Here is a 22,976-nt window from a genome sequence, read left to right as displayed (position 1 = left end):
TACCTTTGCACTTGTGTATATGTTACATATATATTCATTTCGACGACCGAGAAGTATTCGCATTTCGTCGTCGAGGATGCAGATGAGATCGCATAACAAATCGTAATTAATGCGTAACGAGTCGAGAGATAAAATTCGGAGACACGATGTCGACACGTAATCAACGTAAAAATAATGAGTCTGCTTTAATTTGTTCGTATCTTTCAACTCTTCGCAACTTCTCGAAGTAGACAAATATTTTGAATTAATAAAAAAGATTTTGAGATATCTCTCTAAATTATTATAAAATTTTAAAAATTAATAAATAAAGTAAATATAAAATAATTATAAAATAAAAATATAGGTATAAATAAAAATTGAAAATGTTATAAAATGAAGTTTTTTAAATATCGAAATTACTTTAAATGTACATTGATGTACGCGTGCATTACGTCATGACACGAAATGATAGTAAATCGCTTATGTCACGCGAGCAAAATAGGATCAACGTCTTAAAACGAGAAACAAAATTACACGTTCAACTAATCCTTTCTATCCTTAATCCTCTGCCATTTAAAAATCATTGAACTCTCGCGAATTCTTCTATGTAATGCAGCATTCTATACGATATAAAAGAACAGGCGTAGCGTTGCTGAAGAAAAATATCACGTGAGATTTAATTAACATCTATAAGATCGATATTTCTCGGAAACTTTTATTTTCCTAAAATTAAAAAAATTGAAGAAAGTGTCAAGTTTTATATATATGTACATAAAAATATCCGATAAAATTATTTTTGTTCTTTACACGATTTTTTTATCTCTTTCTCACGCAAGTAAAATTGTTTTTTAAGTCTCGAGGCATTTTCAGCGACATTACTATATACATAGAAAGGAAACCGCCGTTTCACGCGGAAATGCGGCAGTCTTTCGCGGAAATGTCCACCGCAATTTCCGTCGATAAAATAACAGTGGAGCTATATCTCTGAAAGGTCAAAAGATATACTCGTTTCTGTCTAGAAATAAAGATATTTAATTTCTGTTGCACGAGACAATTTTTCATTTCCTACTTTTTACTGTACAGTATATATCGTGCAATAATTTTATATAAATATATATATATATAAAATTAATATATAATATTATATATGGTATAATGTAAATCTCATTATTTTAATGTTATTTTCACGTAATTTTATTTGAAAGAAAATATCTTCTTACAATTAGTAGAGCATTTTCCATAATTTCTACCTTGGTTAGCAATCGTGGAAAGTGTAATGTTTGTAAGAAAAATCTCTTTATAGAGGGAAAACAAGCTGGAAAGTCGTACTTACCTTGATTAGGCTTCGAGAGTCTGGTAGCATCGCAGCACTTCGCTTTGATTATCAGCGGCCGCAATTAAGAGCGCTCGCAATTTTAAACGCAAACACCAAACGCCTCAATTCTTTTTCTTTTTTTTTTTACACCACTTTATACAAATTTATTATTATTCTCTTACACACAATTTCGCTTTTGTTCGGTTGTTGTGTGTCGTTCTTGTCGTCATCATCATCGACGTAATGCGAAAGATTCTTACGAGAAAAAGTATATATATATACGTATTTCGGCTTTACAAAAGTTACATCTAGTTATCCTCATCGATTCTCGGACCATCTTCTTTTCGAAAGACCGAGTGTGGAAAACCATGTAATAAAAATGAAGATGAATTTCTATTAAACTCCCGAGAAAAAGCACGAGATGAACGAAGGTAAAGTATATCGACTTTTTCCGTCCTTTCCATTTTTTTCTTCTCCCAAAAGAGACCACGAATCGATAGTTGAAGTCGATCGAGAGGAAAAGAACACATCCCGTACGTTCTGTGCAGAACATGAAGAAACGCGGAAGTAGAGTCACTTCGTCTTCTTTTCGTTTTTTTTTTGTGTTTTCTTTTTTATTACAATTATTTTACTTCAATGTTTATTCCTTCCTTTGTTATCAATAAAAATCGTTACATAGTAGTTTGGGCCGCTGCTTGGCGTCAGACGAATCGACAAGCAACCAATTATAGTAATAATAGTAGCAGTAGTAGTAATAATAGTAGTAATAATTGGTAGCGGTATCGCGTGTACATGTCTCTGGGTGTATGTGTGGGTGTGTGTTATATATATATATATATATATATATATATATGTTCGTGTGTAAGGTCGTTTACCGTGCATCGAATGAATTTCTCGCTGCTGAATACACGGCAGAAATTCGCAGATACACCGTCGATTCGTCGAATTTTCGCGCGAACGAGAGAAGAAACCTCCCTCCTGATCTTCCTCCTCGGGAAATGGATTCTCTCCCTCTCGCGCGATCGATTGTCGAATAGTTTCTCGCTTTTTGTTTTCACCGCGGAAAGGCGCCGAGAAGTCGGAAGCCGACAAAGGAAAGATAAGATGACGCGATCGCGCGAAGATAAGAGGAATAATAAAAGTCCCGATCGGGACCGATCTGTTCGCATGTGCAAATGATAATGAACTCGTTATCTGACAGAGACGTACGAAGAGCTTCCGGCGATATTCCATTTTCTGTCGGCGAAATGATAGATTTGGAGAAAAGATTAGCTTCTCTCCTCTAGAAACAGCTGATTTTTATATATATTAAATTTATATACATATATATATATATATATATATATATATATATGTATGTATATATATTTATGGAGATAATTTTTTAAAATATAATTTTATATCAATATGTCTTTTATATTAAAAAACAGCGTGATAGAAAATATTTAACAATTGCGAAACATTGACAAGTTCATCAATTTCTCAGTATTTTCGGGTGTATAATGAATATTAATAATTGGAGACTAGAAGCTATACGTCTTTATAATCGAAATGTATAAACTAATCGAGAAAAATGTATCATCTCGCTTACTTATTACGCCGCTATTTCCTTCTGTTCGAACTTCTCGAAAGCGGACACTATAAGAAAATCGTGATTAGGCTCGTTTGCTGGACCTCGAGAATTCTCGCTATAGCTCGATATACCTGCGAATGCATCTGCTGTGTAAAAAAATTCACTCTCGCATGCACGCGTAGATGTATGTGGCTGTACATGTGCGTGTGTGTGTGTACATGTTTATAAATGTCGGTGTGAATGTATTTTTCTTTTTTTTTTTTATGCGACTTTCTCTCTCTCTTTCTCTCTTACTCTCTCTCTCTCGCGCTCTCTCTTTCTCACTCTTTCTCTCTCTCACCTTTTCATCGATAAAAATCTCAGCAGTTTATGACACATCGTTCGCCATTTTGTTTTATTCTTCTTACACATAGCAATAATAAAGACAGTAAATAGCTAAAAGGACCGTATCGATTCTTGGGGGAGATGGGAAAGGCGGCCAGGATTGCGGCCAATCCATGCCGTATCACCCGCTGCCGCATGCTCGCCCGCATTGTCATCATCATTTCATCATCAATTATCATCATCATCATCATCGTTATTATCGCCGCCGCCACCGTTATCGCCATCATTAAACTTGCGCACTTTTCCGCTTTTTTTCTCACTTTCTCCCACTCATTCATTTCTCTCGCTCTCTCTCTCTCTCTCACTCATTCTCATTTTTTTCTCTTCTCGCCTTCTTCTTCGTTTTCCCGCGCCGTCAATTTCAAAATCTTATCTCGCTTTTCCATCGATTTTTCCAATTATCAATCACTCTTCATTTTTCATTCGCTCTATCCCTTTCTCTCTCTCTCTCGCTCTCATTCCAAACATTCCTTATATTCGCTCTCTCTATCTCTCTTTCTCAACTCATACCAAGTTTCCCTAGCACTCGCATTTTTTACTCCTTCTCTCGCATTCTCTCGCCCGCGCGCTCACCCTTTCGTGCCCTACGAAAAAGACTGTAAGCCTAACACACAATAGTTTATTATTATTTATTATCATTACTTCTTATATTTAAATTCATACGTGTATATGTGTGTGTATGTGTCTGTGTGTATATCATTTTTTTATTTTTCCGTCAGCGAAACACCACGTGAACGGTCACAAAAAAGTTCGACGTGTCGCGTTCTCTCTCTTTTCTGCTCTCTCACTCACTCTCTCTCTCTCTCTCTTCTCTCTCCGATGATATTCGTCGATCGATCGTCGATAGACTGTTCGTGCGCGCGTGAAGCTGGGTGCGTGAACGAGAAGCGAGTGTGTACATGTTTGTGTGTGATACATAAGAAAGGCCGGAGTCGCTTCGACACGTACCTCGAACTCGAGGACGACAGCCGAAGAATTCCTCGCGCGGAAGCGACCCTCGGCGTTTCTCCTCCGGAGAAGAAGCCGAACGAAAAGTGGAGGAGGACCATAAAGCCGCTCGTTGCTTTCGTCGCGCGACAAATTGCGAGTCGCGCGCTTCACGATCCATCGTTTCTTTTTTTCTTCGACGAGAATTATCTTCTAGATAATAATAATAGTCGGAAGAGATCGCGGGAAAGATCCGTCAAGCGAGCGGTCGTCGCAATTTATCGCGCTCCTTTCGAGAACGCGCGCGCGCGCGCGCGAATCCTACGACACGTGGTCGGATGACAGCGCGCGTGACGTCACAATATCCTATCGGCTTTCCGGTACCGATCGTGTCTCGCCGTCGATTTTCATCCGTCATCTCGGATGATGCGATCTCGCGCATCGTCACAGCCGTTCGCCCGCGGAGTTTGGGGGGAATAGATAGAGAGCAGATGTATGCGTGTGTGTGTGTGTGTGGCACAATGACATCGGGGTGATATCGGCGTGATATCGATCGGTATGCACGCGCCGATATATACGATACATTTTCCCGCGTTTTTCTCCGACGCTCGCGTCCGTCACGCACCACCTACGAGGATCTTATACACGTAGATGCTTAAGTACGTATACGTGTTTGGGAATCGTTTGAGGGAAGGGAGAGGAGGAGGGGGAAGGGAACGAAAGGGTGCGTCGTTGTTTACGTACGTTGTTTACGTGGGTGCGTGCGTGGATTTGCGCGATGGTGCCTCTTTCCGTTCTCTGCGCGTCAGAAGAGCAAGAAAAAAAAAGAAAAAAAAGAAATCGAAGAGAAGAGAATGATGACTGGAGCAGTAATGTAGTTAAGTAGTTTGCTACTGCTGTCGTCGTTCTGTGTGTTGTTGTTGTTGTTGTTGCTGTTGTAGATGTTGATGTTGTTGCTGTTCTTCATTCGTGGGTTGTCGCGCGGCAGGGCTTGCGGCAGTTCCGGCGCGACTCGTGCGGCAATGGCGCATTCCATTCGCTGTTCATTAAAATAATCGACCGATATCGTTTATTATTAATATTAGATATTTGTGTTGGGTCCCAGAGGTTACTGCAACAGAAAGCAGGATTCGGACGCAGGTTAGTCGGCTGCGGACGTCGTCGCGCAATGCAAATTCATTAATTAATTGCGAGAGACTAGAGATATGCAGAGTGTAACTGAACAAACATGTGCACCATCAAATTCTCTGGTCAATTTGGAGACGATTTTTCTTCGGTGGAAATGTCGAGGCACCAATCATTTTCAAGTTATCGATGATTAAAAAAGAACTTCTCGCAAACTAAACTTTGTACAGTTAAAAATATTAACAAAACTATACATTCTTCGACTAATTTCAGGTAGAGTTTACTTTAATAATAGAATTTTAACTTAAGACTTATTGTTAATTACGAAGATACAAGATGGCAAAAATTGATGACCTCTTTCATGACATTTTTGCTGAGGAAAAATCGTTTTCAAATTGGTCGTAGAATCTAATGTTTTTTGTTTTCAATTACAGCCTGCATATACATAAAAAAATTGGAACTACAACTTTAACACTTCTATCAATGAACGAGTCACCCAGGTACCTAAAGCAAATTTAAATGCAAATGTGACGGAACTTTTCTCCGTCTGAAGCAAAATACAATAATTGGTATCCCGAGTACTCTCATACATTGATGGAAAAGTTAAAAATTATGACAGAAGGCTTATATTAATCTGGAGAAAAAATATACAGTTTCATAAAGCTATGACAGAAAATCTATTGAAATTTATATCATGTCGGAGTATGATAGAAATGTGATAAGATAAATACACAAAAGGACCAACGTCTAGCTTGACAAGATATAATTGGTATCCGTGCATTCTTCCATTCTTTCCTTTATCTCCAATATTTATCGGAGAACGTCAGAATTTCAATTATATATACTTTGTAGATCCTTCCTCTTTTTTCAAACGAATAATTCCAAAACGCCAATTGTGTCGAGCGAATAATTATCCATGAATGGAAACGATGTCGCGTTTCGTTGATTGTGAAAAAAAAAGAAAAAGAAAAACGTAAGAAAAGAAGAAAATATTTATCCCATGGCCACCCTGCGACTGAATAAGCGAATGCGCAAGTGCAGCGTGATTAGTCATCGCGGTACGAGCTGATATCAAGCTAAAACGCTCGGCGAGAATTATCCGCGTGAGTCATGCACGAACTGAAAACCGAGCGTTTCTCGGACTCCACGTGTCACCGAGATCATTCGTTCGTCGCTCGAAGCCTCTCGCGAATCGACGATGACGTGGAAAATTCACCACGTCACTCGCCCAGGGGCTCTTTCGATTTCTTTTTCTTAGAAATATATTTTTATTAGATATATATTTATGTTATATTAAATTATATATTATACAATTTATTTTTCTTACGAATATATAAGATTCAATAACAATTACGCAATTTATAAATAAAATCACTTATTGGAAAACCCCTTTTTTTAGTCTCGCGTGGATCAAAATTTACTAATTTATAATATATATATTTAAGTAAAAATAAAATAAAAATATTTAACGTCGGAAAATGCTGCTCGTACTTTGTTAATTTCCGGAAAATAAACGGCAAAGTAAACGGCTCGTTAAACTGTCATTTAAATTATTCAAATTTTGTTATACGAGTGTGTCTCATTAGCGGACGCGTTGTTTTCTCGGCTTCGTATAACGCTGTTTGTCGGATTCGATTATCGGAATGCGATACACCCGTTTACGTATACGAGTGAAGGATGTATTGCCGATTTGTATTCGAATTCGCGATATACAGCGAAGTGGTAATAATCTGCGCTGACAAAGCGCTGGCAAAGTGCAACCGTACGTTGAATCTCGTCGCGAAAAATGACCGGGTAAAATCGATTTTTTATGCCGCGTTATAATCTTTTCCGTCCCACATATGCGGAATTGCGGAACGATTTTGTGTGAGACAGATCGATGACATATATAAGAAAATGCATCGCGTATAATATATAATAATTTTACTGAGTTACAAGTAATTAATATTACAATTATGTAATAAAATTATATAAAAATTATATATATATTAATTAATTAATTAATTAATTAATATTACAATTATATAATAAAATTATATAAATTTTACATTAATTAATTATTTAATAATGTGACAATTATAACATTTGTGAAAAACATTAAATGAATTTATACAGATTCCCAAGCAACGTTTAATCGTGAGAATACTCATTAGGAGAGTTCGATAAGTTTCCCAGTAGATCGACAATAACGGGGCAATTATAACGAAATACCGCTGCTGCAAACTTGATTGGCATACGACAATGGAGCTTGTTACGAGTCTAACGAGATTTCGCGAGAGTAAGATTACTCTTTCGCACAGTAAATCGATAAACTTGAAACGTCCTCTGGAAAATTCAAGCCCGCGGTTGTTTCAGGGACATATAGACTCTCTCTTTCCGAACGAACGCGCGCTGTCGATTGCAATTTACGCGAATTACAGGAACGTGTAGACGACGAAGCACGAGGAGGCAACGACCCTTTCCCCAGTGGAAGGAGAGAACTGTTTTCCGCAGTTATGCAGCTTGACAGACGCGCGAAAACGCAACGGGGCGCACAATAACGGCGTCTCTCTGTCGTCCCTCTCGCGAGTGCGAGAGTGCATTGAGTGACAAGCCGATAATGATAAGCGCGTAATGCGCGGCGGATGGCTGCGGGAGAGAAACTCTCCGGCTCGGTTAAATCGATGCGAGGGAGAGTCGGAGAATACACACCGGGGGAGAGCCCCGTTAATCAGCGACGCGAACCGGCACCCGATTTCGCACGCGGATATACGTGGACTGACGGTGACTGAGAGAGCGAGATGCACCGCGTTGTGTGCAACAGCTCGCGAAACTCTGTCCGATTCGTTCTCGACGAAGGAGGCCTTCGGCGTTTCATAAGTCGAGAGAGCGTTCCGCAACATTTTATCCGCCGCAAGAATCCAATCCTAATGATAAACTGGATTAACGATTATTTGACAGGATTAAAATATCGCGCCGAATAATCGGAAATCATTATTTCGACGAATTTCACTCGATATGAAATGTATTGGAAAATTGTATATAAAATTTTAATATTATTATATAGGGTCGTTCTAAATAAGTGCGAAAAAGTTTAATGAATGATTCTTTGTTAAAAATTAAGGGGAATTATTCATATAAACATACATATTTTTCCTTATATTTCTTCCTGAGAAGTTACACTCCTCTGAAGGTGTAAAAATGAAGTTTTTTATTTCTTTTCTCAAATTTTGGACATTTAAAAAATGAAATTTGGTGGATATTTTCTATTAGTACCTATTTTTTAACGGAACTTGAATCTGATCATCGAAAAATATGCGTTAGAAAGCTTGATTCCTTTAGAAACTTTTTTATTTCTTTTATTTTTTTCGTAAAATCAATAGTTTTCAAAAAAAAAAATAAAACCCTAATTTTTACATCCCTCTTTGGAGAAGTGTAACTCCTCAAGAAGAAATACAGAAGCATATGTTTATATGAAAAACCTCCCTTAATTTTTTACAAAAACATCTAAAATTGTTCACACTTATTTAGAAACACCCTGTATTATGTTTATATATGTATACAATAAAATTTATATTTTCTAATAATATATATATTCTAATATATATAATACTTTACTATAAAATAATAAAAATATTGCATAAGGTAAGATAATAATTCTCTCGAAAAAATTTATAATATGTAGTATTAGCTTACTAATTTGCTAAAAATATTCGTGGTATTTTTAATCCATTTAAATTCCTTAATACTTTCTACAGTAGCGCAACATCGTATTTGCAAAGTTAATTAAATCTCATTGTCAGGTAGCGCGAATACAGGATCGAAAACTTTCGTCCGAGATTTAAGCGAGATTGAAAAGTTCCCACGGGCGCGAATTTAAAGGAGAGGTAGATTAAAGCGGTTCCGCCGGAAAGCATGAATCTCTACAAATTTAAAACACGCAGAGAGCCTCTTCTCCCATTATTTATTAAATAAATAAATAAATAAATATATATATATATATATTAGCAAATTAGTAAGCTTATACTATTATATATTTTTTCAAGAGAATTATTATCTTATCTTATGCAATATTTTTATTATTATTTTATGATGGAGTATTTTATATATGTATATTGGAATATACATATATATTATTGGAAAATATAAAATTATATATATATATATAAAACATGATACAAGGTATTTTTAAGTAAATATATATATCTTTATTATGATACTGACCTAATAGCCGCAGGACACGAGGTACTCGCCCAGTTTTTCAACGACAGATGCGGCCTGTTGAGGCTGTATGGGGTCCTCGTATAGGGAGACAACTACGGCTTGCGTCGTCTTCATGCAGTGCACGCCGATTTTGCCAAGTTTTGCCCTTATCACACGGTCCGTGCCCGACAGGTAGATGTACCTGCTGCCGGCTAAGGTAACGCCCGACGACGTCAGGATGTCCTGCTCCTCGAAGCTCTGCACTAATTTCGCAAGCTCTTCTTTACTTACCTAAAAATAGAGAGAGAAAAGCCGGTTATTATCAGTGACGACGCAGTGACAACGTAATAACGCGCTTAAGCTTTTCAGAGGAATGCAAATCCCGGAAGCCACCGATCATTTCCGTGTCATAAGAGAATATTATATTATTAATATTATTATTATTATGGAGATTACGACGGTGTCAGCATTCGTTCAGTTTAGAATAAAAAGGTTCCTTGATTTAAGCCAGACATATTTTTCGACTGAAAATCTGTTATTTCTCAAAATTAAGCGTAAAAATGTTATGCAAAATTAATATATAAAAATTGTCCTCTTTTATATAAAAATTAATTAAAAATGATATACTCATAAAAAGTTGAAAATTGAATATTAATATAAAAAAATAAAATATTAATTAATATTAAAATTAAATTAAATATTTAATAAATTGAAAATTAAATTATAACTTTTTCTTCAGTAAAATTCCTAAACGAAGAAATAGTATGATTTAAAAGAGAAAAGAGAGAGAGAGATCGAGTGCGATAAAATCAGCTGTTCTTTGCTGATGTTATTTATTAGCAAAATACACGTACGTCACGCTTACGACGTTATCTATTATTATATCACTGCAAACTTGATGTTGAATCTTGATTACGTGAGAGCAAGCACACCAGATACGCAAACAAACGATCGTCTCTCTTCATTCATGCTGAATACACACACGCATACAGGAATGAATTTGTATTGAAACCTAGATATTTAGAAACGCTACATTCTGTCTATTTTATTCTCGCGCAGATGCTTTCAAACCTTGAAAATGCATAAATAAATATCTGCACGTGTTGGTCTGATAAAGAATGCTTCATTATTCGATACAAGTTGTTCAATCGAATCGTTTCCACCTCACTTCCACGATATTACAAGAGACATAAACATTATTTCTAAAATAAAATATTAAAATAAAGATTTTTAAATAATTATTTTGCGACTAAATAAACTTGTAATTTTAGCGAAAAAAATTAAAACCGAGATCTGAAGTATCTCAAGATTACTCGAGGGGCCGAGTTTCCATACGAAAAGTGCAATATCGTCCATGTGCATGCGAATGACATCACTATACAGAGTTTTCATAAGAGCAATATTCTCGTCATGATCAAAACCAACGTCATCTCTTCTCCCTTTCCACTTTTCCCCTTTTATCACTAACGCGACATTTTTCTATTTGAAAATGAAAAATATCCTATATTCCGTGAAAAGTTCAAAGTTCACTTGTATTCGCAATATTCGAGAAAAGGCACGTGTCATATGTCAAATAAATTCCGTGAAATACTATTTGATAATCTATTTTTCACACGTGTCAAGACGCAAACATTGTCCATATCTTCTATATTTTTTTTTCTAAATCCAATACGCAAGATTTATGCATCATTAATTTGCGCGCAAGCAAATAATAGAAATGTCCCGCGATTACTTATCGTTGAATTAGCATAATGGTCTGTGCTTCATCTATAGTCATGAAATTATTGTTAATAATGTTATCATGCTAAAGAATCGTGCCTGACACATCGACTACTTGGAATATTAAGACGTCGAGTTTTTTTCCACGATAGTATAAACCAAAAATTCCGATTAAATAACTTGTAAATATAAGATGATTCGTAAAATATATGTTAAAAACTGAGACAGCTAATATATCATCTTAATAAAGGGATGAATATATCTTGTGCAATTACAATTTTGTATTTCGAACATTATTTTTATCTAAATAAAAGTTAAAGTTTCGTCGTCACGAAATAATTAATATGAATCGAGATAATGAAAAAATTAAACTTCTGTGACAATGGTGTTTTTTCCTATTATGAAGAAATCGTCTGCGAATTTTAAGAATTCGCTATTCAAGCGACGACGACACAGCTCTCTCCATCCGGTTTTATATACCATAGGTAGAAAAAGAATTTGCTCTTTTATTCATATCGACAAATGCGATAAGGAGACATTGAGAAAACTATCGCGACGTTTTTCTAGAATGGATTTTTTGAAAATGTCAAAATATATATACGTGTGACATATTCGAGAAAGATGACAAATTTCGAAGTCAAATGTCTGAAAATCTCAATTGCCCCTTTAATCCCTTCATATTTGACAGATCAGCTGATATGGAGATAATGAACGATAAGAGAGATAATGAACGATAAGAGCATAATTTGCATCGATCGCGTATTAATGTAGCCGAATATATATATATAGAATTACACGAGTCCTTTTAATCCTGCACGGAGAGAATTTTCTCTTAGAACTTACTCTGAAAATCATGTAATTGTAGGAAAATGTGGTATTAGAAGAATTTTATAAGAGATATTCTCCGATTCATGTTTTTACAATAAAAAATATTAATAGTAAATGCTACTATGTATATTGAAAAAAGTATTAAATTAATAAATATTTATTTCAATACTGCCTAATAAATAATTTACTTGAAACAAATATTCATCTGTTTTGAAAAGGATTTTCTTATATCAAATAAATATTTTTAACATCAAATCAATATTATTAAGTTCAAATCAAATAAATTATTTATTATTGTAGTAGTAGTAGTATTGAAATAAATATTTATTCAAATTCAATAAATTTTTCAGTGTACATAATAAAATTAACATACCGAACATATTTTATATCTTATTGTGGTAGATTTTTATTAATCTTTTTATTGAGATAAATATTAATTAGAGAAACTAATAACATTCTTCTAATAACATATTGTCTCAAGATTATCATGATTTTCAGGATAAATTCTAAGAGAAAATTCTCTCTCTGCGTCGAAGTTAACATCTTAACGAGTTTCTCTCACTCGCAGCACAGAAGCTGAAGCTCGAGTTTTCAATCTTCTTCGATTTTTCAGTCACGAATTTAGAAAATAGATTTCTTTTCCACAAAGCTCAGGGGGAGTCGGAAAAGTCGATAAATTCCGTAAATAAGCGTCTCTTTTCCTCCTTGTAAAGAGCGCGAGATACTTTCAAGGGAGGCTATTCTCTCTCCGCAAAGAGTGACGTAGACAGATAGTGTCCGTGAAAGCGGATCGATGCGCGCCTAAATGTCGGCGGCGCGTTGCAGTTTAATCCGGGATGATCTAAGACAGCCTTGAACTATAAGTGCACCCGATTACGAGCGTCTTTGTACGCGACAGGAGAGACCGTCGCCTTCTTTCTCATGCTCATCCTCACGCTTGAGGCTGGCTTTGTCGCGTCCCTCGCTCGCTATTTCCGCCGAAACGTCACGTTTAAATACTCCCGCGACCTCCAGTCGAACGTAAAGCGAAAAATACGTCTCCAGGATGTCCAGCAGACTCGAGAAAAAAATTCCCTGACTTTTTCATATTTTACAAGATTGGAATTTTTTTCTAAAAATTCTCTCGGTGCAGGATTAAAAGGACTCGTGTAATACTATATATATATATATATATATATATTCGGCTACATTAATATATTCGGCTCTTATCGTTCATTATCTCCATATCAGCTGATCTGTCAAATATGAAGGGATTAAAGGGGCATTTTTTCCCTCACTTTTTAGTATTATTTTTGCCAGATATATCTAATTTGCATCTATATGATAAATCAATTAAATGTTAAATCATGAAATCCTTGAGATATTTTTGTCAACAACGAAAAGGTTCGGAAGTTAAAAAAATAAAAATTTAAATCATATATACAATCTGCATTACGTACGATAATCGAAACAAACATGTCATTATAAACTATTTAAATAATCACCTTTTTTATTTATATTATATCACATTTTTTAGTTTCGTCTCTATCAAACACGCACTGAAATAAAATAACACGACGATGAAAATATAAATGAACGAACACGCTGTAGATGAATCGATTTTTAACAACACGGAAAATTAGCGTGCTGGCAGTCAAGGAAAAGTTTATATTTATTTAATAAAAAATTTCAATTATTGAGATAAATGTAGAATATTGTGAAAAAATCCAGATAAATAGTGAAATTCCCTGACAATGTCCAGATTTTCCTGATAGACACCCTGGTCTCGCAAAAGTCGGACAATTCTTGACAAAATCCAATCAAGTTATTTTCTCTCGAGTAACAACGCTTTATTCTTCGGTCAATTTCACGTAACAGAACTTGCTTTCGCGAAATATTGATTTATCGCTAACAATAAACTCTCTATCTATATATATATAAATATATAAGATTAATAATTAAAATAGATAAGACAAGCTTTTTTCATTAAGGAACGAAATTCGCAATCGAAACTTGAAAGTTCTTATCTGCGATAATTTATATGCATATAAAACAAAAAAGGCTCTAAATACGTCAATAGGATAATCAAGAGGGCTGATATAAAATTTAATTTAACAATAAGCTTTCTCTATCTATATACATAAATACATGAGATTATTTAAATAAAATGGATAAGACAAGCTTTTTCAGAAACGAAATTTGAGAAAGTTCTTAACTGCGATATTTTATATACAAAATAAAAAGGCTCTAAATATGTCAACAGGATAATGAAGAGGGCTAATAAGAGATTTAATTTAAAAATTAAATAAATATTAATAAATTAATTAATAAATATTGTCTAAATTATTTAACAGTTTTTTATTTAAGCTTTTGTCTTGCATTTGCCTATTATTAGCCCTTTTTATTATCCATTCTATTATTCTGTATATAACTTGAATCAACATAGGATTAATCGAGAGAGAACTTTTGCACTTCTCTCACAATACCGTCAGAAAGGAGGTCATCTCTCCTTATTCTCACGAGGATTCTCTTAACGTGTAATGTATGAAAATAAATCTCGTTTTTTTTTTTAATTTTCTTTCTCCTTGATATAATTTTTGCATTGTTTGCACGGAATTCGCTTCTTGTTCTTCTCCTCACGAGATGGGTTTAATTCCCTTTTTAATGCCACTTATTATCGTCCGTTTTGGTACAACGTTTATGAGTCAGAACTATGATTACGTTTTTCCTTGGTTATACCGATAAACGGGAAAAAAGCTCGCTCCGCATTTATCGGCGACGCGATAAAGTACGCCGAGGAGAGTATCTTATCCTGTTACGCGTTGGCGGGAAAATAATGTCCGCTTTCTGTTCAACTCCTAGTTTGTTTCTCGTCTGTTGCTCCGCGATGACGATGCCGTTCGTGCATATATTATTTCATCATTCTCTCTCGTGAAATTACAAAAGATTTCGAACAATGAGAAAATCGCTTCGTACGACACTTTAAATGCGCATGACTCATTCAGAATGCAAACCAAAAAAATGCAAAAGAAGAAAAAAATAGAAGCTAGAAAGAACGAGAGCCTATAAATCTGTCAAACATTCTGATTTTGTAAAAGTCATGTTTTTTTTTAATTTTATTATAATCGCTCCACATTAAATTGCAGAATAAAGCTCTAAGCTTTATTCTGCAATAATGCAAAAACAATTTAGACAACATTAATTAATTTATTTATTAATATTTATTTAATTTTTTAATTAATCTCTTATTAGTCCTCTTCATTATCCTGTTGATATATTTAGAGCCGTTTTTATTTTATATATAAAATATCGCAGTTAAGAGCTTTCACGAATTTCGTTCCTGAAAAAAGTTTATCTTGTCTGTTTTAATTATTAAATAATCTCATACTTATAATATATATGTACAGAGATAGAACTTTTATTGTTAAATTAAATCTCTCATCCTATAATTGGAAAAAATGTACGAATAAAAAATGATCGTTTAAATGAGGAGAAACTCGCTTCAAGTGCGCGTGGGACTGAAGAAAAAAGAAAATATTTGCGCTCGGGAAGTTCACGCTTTAATATTTGCATCCGCGACAGAAAACCGTTCGACCTTCGACACTTGGAGAACAATTCGCTCGGAGTCATCGAACCGCGACAAGCTGTCTCCACAGCATCTGCATGATCGCGAAGACGAGTCGCTAAACAAAATTCCGCGAGTCGTTTCGAGTTCGTTACTCACGTATATTTAGCGACAAGCGGACTTGAGGGATATTCTCGTCGGGCCGAACGAGAATAGTGCCTCCCTTCTGGCGTATCGATTTGAGACGGCCTGAGAATGCTAAACCAGCCGTGTGAGTCACGATAAGACCCCGAGATGGGTGACACGGGCCCACCTTCTTCCGACGAGGTACGGCCCTGAGAGGAATGAATCACTCGGCCGAAAGCTAATGCTTCGCACATATATTCTGGTTTAACCCTTAGACTGCAAACATCGAGATTAAGTTTGCGCACGAGTTCATTTAAACGCGGCAAAAAATTATATTTTACGAATAAATGATACACAAACGCAGAGGAAATTTTCTCGTAGAATTTATCCTGAAAAAACATCGTGGGACAATTATGATGGGTTGGAAGAATTTTATAATTTTTAAAATACTGCAGGCAATGAAACTTACTGTAGAATACAATTAATATTTTCCTGTTCTCTTTCGTTATTACACAGAGAAAATGTTCTCTTAGAATTTATCCTGAAAATCATGGTAATCGTGGGGCAATTATAAGAGTTTCTCTGATTAAAAAATATTTAGACATAAAATATGTTCGATTAATATTTTTTATTGTGGTGAATATTAATTCTAAGAGAAAATTCTTCGTATATATTTTTTTTCAATATGCTTATAAGCTAATTAATAGTTTGATATACGATACTGATGATCATTTTATGTTGATTGATAGAAAATAAATCTGGACAGTGTGTCACGCAATTGCAAAAGTTGCACAGAACACTTTTCGCAGCTAAAGGATTGAAGACTCGTCGATCCGGCTTGGACTGGTTTTTTATACGAAACCGGATTAACGAATGCTCTTGTTAGTCGTGGAAATTAATTACGATAATTAACACCGACATGATGAGAAAAAAAACTATAACTTTGTAGAATATCCTTCAGGGACAAATTATAATCGCGAGATAAATGTAACAATATATTAAGTATAGATAAAAGTAATCATGTTTTAATTTTTTCGAATGCAGGAGAAATGGATAATTTTTTTTATATAAACTCCATAATGCAATAAAATATTATTGTTTGCGGCGATTAAAGTGAGTTAATTTATTTCAATTTATTTTATATATAGTGTTCCTTTTTGTATTTTAATTATAACATAATATCAATTATATAAAGAAATATAATATAAATTATAATAAAATAAACAATTTCAACTTATTATATACAATATATACTTTATCTTTCAGGTAGAATTACGAAATTCCTCAAATGTTTTAAAGATGTAATAAATAAATAAATGAGACGTATATATGTACATTGAAAACAAATAATCGAATTCGATTAAGTATTTATTTCAATACTGCCAAATGAATCATTTATTTGAAACTAATAATATTGATTTGATGTGAAAAATATTTAGTTGATATAAGAAAATCCATTTTCAAAACAGATAAAAATTTATTTGTTTCAAATAAATGACTTATAAGGCAGTATTGAAATAAAATATTTATTAATTTGATAATTTTTGTTTTCAATATATATTTGTCTATATAATTTTTCAAAATTACAGGCAAGGAAATACTGCGCATAATAAAGTAAATATTTTTTCTTCGTTAATAAAAGCGTTCTTATTTTTTCGCGAAGAAGTGACTTCAGCACGTCGCGCGTTTGACGTTTGCGTCCTACAAGGAGCGTTAATTTATTTCCCATCTCAGGCAAAGGCCTTGTCCCAAATCGATGCTCTCGATGCACCGGATTTCACGACACGGCACTGCGAGAGGTTTCGCCGGCCGGCCGGCATCGCCATTTTTGCGACCGGAAAGTGCACGCGAGGCAGCTGCAGCTGGCGGGTCTTATCTCTTCCGATCTCTCTCGTCTAGCCATGACGCTTTCGAGTAGCCATGTGTGACCGCATACTCCTAACCTATCCTAATTTAATCTACTGGTTCTGTGACGGATTGTTTCCGCCAAAAAATTCCTCACACTTTGAGAAAAAAATTATTTAATTCGAATAAGTATTTATTTCAACACTGCCAAATAAATCATTTATTTGAACTAATAATATTTATATAAGAAAATTTCCGTTTCAAAATAAATAAATATTTATTTATTTCAAATAAATTATTCATTTGGCAGTATTGAACTAAATATATATTAATTTAGTTATTTTTTTCAGTGTATACACTCTTTTTTTCTCTCTCTCTCTCTGTTATGCTCTACTCTTCAATAAAAGTCTTGAGATTCTCTTCTCGTTTGTAATCTAATTTAACTATTAGATAATTGTTTAATGTAGTTTTTAAATATAGTCTTCCTATATAAGTAATTCGATTTAATTTCTTTTAGAGCTTTTAATGCGACTCACGTCTTTTCTTTCATCAGTTCTAATGTTGGCCAATTTAATCGTTTCGGGGAGAATCAATTAAATACATAAATCAATTAATTGTAATCAGAAAGCTAAAGGAAGATCTCTCGATAAGAAAAACAAGATAAAGAAAAGAATATCTTTCCACAAGTCTTCTGAAAGAAAATTCGAAAAAAAATCACATTTTTTAAAAATCTAAACACGTGTTTTCTAGTGCTGAATACATTTTCGCGACTTTTGAAATGTTCATTTCATAACTTTAAGAAATTTGATATTTTAATTATACAGAAAAATTATTATTTTTATGTATTTTACAGTACTACAATCAAACAGCATGTGTTGGAAAAGTTTGATTTTCCATTCAAAATTGAATAGTTCAAATTTTTGGATCTAAATTTATTGTAAAGATTGATATTTGAAAAAATTTAATATCGCGAATAAAAGTTATAAGTAATTAAATAACTGAAAATCATGAACACATTCTTCAATTCTTTTATTCATACTTCAAAGTTTTTCAAGTCTCGTTGAATACAATTCCGATATTAAATATTATATACATTTTTAATACATATATATTTATATGTATTTTTAGATTTGAAAAATGTCAAATTTCTTTTCAAATTCTTTCTACGAAAATTTCATTAACTTTAATCTTTGCAATAAATTTCTTTCGAAGATTTAATATATAATATTTAATGTATTATTTTAATTTGGAAAAAATATAAAATTTTTCTAAAAAACACATCAACATATGTTGTAATTATAGCACATTAGTTATAATAAATTAATTATAATGAATTACTTCAAGATAATTTTTTAACGATTTTAATGTAATTTTTTTCAAAGCTATAATGTAATAAAGCATTAAATCTAACCGTACTGTCAAAAATTATAAGAAATAAATACTTATTCCTGAATTGTTTCTGAATGAAATTTGTTTCGAAATAGATTTAGAAAAAAATAAGGCATCTCTTTATTTTGAAATTGTCAACTATTCCATATTAGTCTTTATCCAGACGATAAGATATTTTCTTATCTCTCCAGGTTTAAGCAATCATTCTGATGACATTCTGGTGTCAATAAATGACATGAAAAAATAATGATTTTTCCTCTCACCACTTTTCTGAAGTCGCCAAAAGAGAAATTCCCTTAATCCTCTCTCCCTTTAATCCTATCCGTCACATTCAACAATCACTTCCACGTGTCGGGGCGATACGAGTCGAGAGATCCGAACCGGTTTCAATGTCAATTCGCGAGAAGCGAGTCCCGAAGTATTTTGCAACGATCACGTTTCACTGACAGGTTTACCGACAGCGATTCGCGACGAGTTTCGAAAAGTGCAACGCGGAGGGCGCGTCGATCACAAAATCGCGGCTTTCCTGCGATTCTTGAAGAGACCACGAAGAAGAAACACTTTTTTCTTCTTTTTTCTCTTTCTTTTAAAGAACCGACCTCGTTGTGCGACAACGAAATAGATTCGAGCAAAAAAGATATACACGTTGCCGTTCTCAGAAACGTTCTAAATGACGCAAAAGTGTACTTCGCACGTGAAAAGTGACCTCTTCGGTGCTTTCAGATTCGACACGTCGGATTTGCACGACCTCTCGTAATGTGCCATGTTTCTCCTGTAATCACCGATATTATTAGCCTCGTGAATTGAAGAAGCGCGAAACATCATCGCGTAATTATAGCTATCAAAGATTTATGTTTTCTTTGATGGGACATTCCAAGAGGATCTCTGAACTTTTCTACAAAATATTTGTTTGGACGAAAATCGTTCAAATTGCAATTGCATAAAATGTCTCTTGAAATGGAAAATGATAAAAGTTGTATAAATAATGACTGCACTAAATAATATACATGTATAAAAAGATAACAATTTACTAGAAAAAAAATATTCATATAAAATTAATATTTGTATTTATGATATAAATCTAAAATTGAATTGGGTGTAAATTTTAATATATTTATTTGCAATATTTAACAGAAGGATCGACATTAGTATTTTTATTAATTGAATAATCGAAAGTTAATGAGTGAAAGGTGCAACATCTAAGAAATGTCAAAAATCTTAATTAATATACGTACACATACATCAATTTTTAATTAAGATTAAAATTATTCTCAAAGTCAGGAAAAATGTTGACAGCTAGACGTTTTTTTATTTCGCAGCCAATTAAAATTGAATATATAATCAAGTACAATATATATATATCTAAAAATAAAATATCTATAATGTATGTACATGTATATAATTTTTTTTCGAAGGCAAAAATATGTCTCTTTGTGAAAGAATGTCGACTCTGGCTGTTATCAAGAACAGATTAAGAAACTCATAATAAACTTTTATCACACGTTCCACAGGCTCTTATTATTATTACAAACCGGCAAAGTATACGTAATGCAAAATGAAACATACGTACGACAGACAAGATATGATTAATTAAATCCCGATTAAAGTGTTCTTTAGCTCTCGAGCAGAATAAAGACATCAAATTATTTTATTTTGCATTCTAAAGAGTTCTGTTCCCGTTTATTCAATAATAACTAATAATTAAACATAATTCGTGATATATTCCGAAAATTTTACTCGTGACGAAACGCACGTCGGTGCTTGCGAGAAAGAGAGAGAAAAAGATCGTCCCACTCTCTCTCTCTCGCGCGCGCGCGCCTACGCGAGTTCCTCGCTCAGACTAACCTAAAAAATCGGCTGCGGAGCGGACGCTCGCCGGAAGTCCTCGCGAACTCGCGACGCGATCTCCGGCGGAGCGTCGATTAAGGACCGTCGTGATCGCAGACAATGGACCACCATTTCCACGTCGGGCGACGATGCGACAGCGCAACGTGCCCGGCGCGCTGATAGAAGGCGGCCATGTTAAGCGTCGCCGCCGAAAAAGCCGTTGTATAGATTTCACGAGAAAGAGAGAGAGAGAGAGTTCAGTACTCAGAACCCTCGAAAAATTTCGAGGAACTCGAGAACCCTGAACGGTACCGATAAACCCAAAAAAAAGCCCACCTCTCTCGAGGAGAGTTCCCTCCTCCCGAGAGTTCCTCGTGCTTCTTTCCCACGCGTACAGGAGCGAATCTACAATCTCTGAAATCGACAAGAGGAATTTTCTTTCCAGAACACCTATGTCATGCCACACCCTGTGCGCGCGAGATAATAAAGTGCATCGATCCTCGAGCACTCGAGCCCGGGTGCGAGATCGTCACCGACTCGGGCACTCGCTCGCGTGCACTTGACATCGGACTCGATCGATTCGTCGCGCACCTCGTCGCGGGGATCGTAGAGCCGCGAAAGAGAAAGAGAGAGAGAGAGAGGGAGCTAGCCGGTTAGAGCGAAACATGTCCGCCGCCCCCGAGAGAGCGTGCGACCCTATATCCGTCGTCGTCGTCGTCGTCGGCTTCCGCGGAGATGACGCGATGGTCGACCGGCCGGCCGGCGAATCAGACGCGTCTACGTGGCACGTAGGATATTTTCGGGGTTAGAAAGTTCCGAACCGGTTCGAGTGCGAAGGAAGGTTCGGCCGAGGGAGATCCGTCTCTCCTTCTCTCTCTCTCTCTCTCTCTTTCGCGTCGACAAAGCGCGTTTGACTCGTATGATCGGAGGGCTCTTCTCTTTCCTCCGCGCACTTTCCCTTTTATCGAGGGGGCGTGCTGGCTACCGGCCGTGTGCTCGCTTCTCCCTGCGTTCTTATCCGCCCCGTCACTCTCTTTCTCTCTTTCACACACGCATACGTACGTCCTATCTTTCTCTCTCTCTCTCTCTTTCTTTCCCATTCGCTCTCTCTCTCTCGCTCTCGCGCGCGCGTTTCTCGAAGGAGGATCTCTTTTCGAGGTTTTTTTTTGCCTTTTTGTTCTCTCTACTCACTTCGAAGCCCTCGGATTTCGCCCACACGTTGCCATCGTGTCCGGCGATCGCCGCTTTGGTAACACACCTAGACGCGAGCAACTGCTTATCAACGTAATCCTGCCAGCTCATTTTTGAACACAAGGGGGGGAAGGAGAGACGACCGAAAAATTGTTCACACTGCGCCACACTAGACGACCGCAACCCGTCACCGACTGCCTCGTCTCGCGACTACCGATACGTGCCTCCGAAACGCCGGTCGTGCCGCTCTCTGCCACCCTCCCTCCACCGCATCCTCCCTCCCCCCCTCCCCACCCCCCCGGAGATCGTCGTCATCGCCGAGTCGGCCTTCGAACGACGATGCGCTACCACTCGCGCCTCCTGTCGGACGTCTTAGGAACCGGGGATCGATCCTAGGGACTTTCGAGGTCGATGTTCGATTTATCGATATCTCGATCCTTGCGATTTTTTTTTTTTTTGTGTGATGCGGAGCTTCGGAATTTTTGACCATTTATTTATCGATAAATATAATAAATAATAATAAAGTATTTTACAGATATATATAAAAGGCTAATAAGAGCAGAAGTAATATTATTACGGTTATAAAAATTAATTTATTACATTTAATCATATTAAATTATAAAAATAAACTCGAAAGTTAAAACAATAATGAAAGAGCGATGAATAATATATAATAAATAAATGAAAAAGCAAATGAATAATAATAAATTAATTAATCAATAATATTGATTTATCTATACAGTTTTCGCCTATGATAAAATTAGACTAGAAATGTCTCCTCTGTTTTTTTGGGGACAATTTGCGCAAGAAATATCAAATATTATTTGGTTATATTTTGCCAAATTCTTATATATACTTTTTCTTTTTATTTTTTGCTTATTTGGTTCATTATAATTATATTTTTGTAACTAAAGGGATAAATTCGCGTTTACAAATAAATAAATAAATAAATAAATAATATTTAATTATCTATTTATTTATTTATTTATTCATTTGTAAACGCGAATTTATTCCTTTAGTTA

At 35.2% G+C, this 22,976-nt stretch overlaps 1 protein-coding gene across 1 annotated transcript; it reads right to left on the bottom strand.

The window, feature by feature from the left end:
• Nucleotides 1-1,917: 1,917 nt before the first annotated feature.
• chic (profilin chickadee) lies at nucleotides 1,918-22,208 on the bottom strand. Its single transcript, XM_029313343.2, has 3 exons — nucleotides 21,955-22,208; nucleotides 9,507-9,776; nucleotides 1,918-5,289 (listed from the first exon to the last, which is right to left on the bottom strand). The coding sequence occupies exons 1-2, from the start codon at nucleotides 22,063-22,065 to the stop codon at nucleotides 9,507-9,509; spliced, it is 381 nt and encodes a 126-aa protein (XP_029169176.2). The 5' UTR covers nucleotides 22,066-22,208; the 3' UTR covers nucleotides 1,918-5,289.
• Between the last annotated feature and the right edge of the window lie 768 nt (nucleotides 22,209-22,976).

This window comes from Nylanderia fulva, unplaced genomic scaffold (genome assembly GCF_048542155.1).
Source record: "Nylanderia fulva isolate GAGA-0341 unplaced genomic scaffold, ASM4854215v1 Scaffold1, whole genome shotgun sequence".
In the NCBI taxonomy this organism is placed as follows: domain Eukaryota; kingdom Metazoa; phylum Arthropoda; class Insecta; order Hymenoptera; family Formicidae; genus Nylanderia; species Nylanderia fulva.
The sequence above is the reverse complement of the archived record's forward strand: the minus strand, read 5'-3'. Positions and strand labels throughout refer to the sequence as shown.

Coding starts and splice junctions, on each gene's coding strand:
- chic (XM_029313343.2), bottom strand. CDS start 22,065: ATGAGCTGGCAGGATTACGTTGATAAGCAGTTGCTCGCGTCTAGGTGT. Junction 9,777..21,954: donor CGAAATCCGAGGGCTTCGAA/GTGAGTAGAGAG, acceptor CTCTATTTTTAG/GTAAGTAAAGAAGAGCTTGC.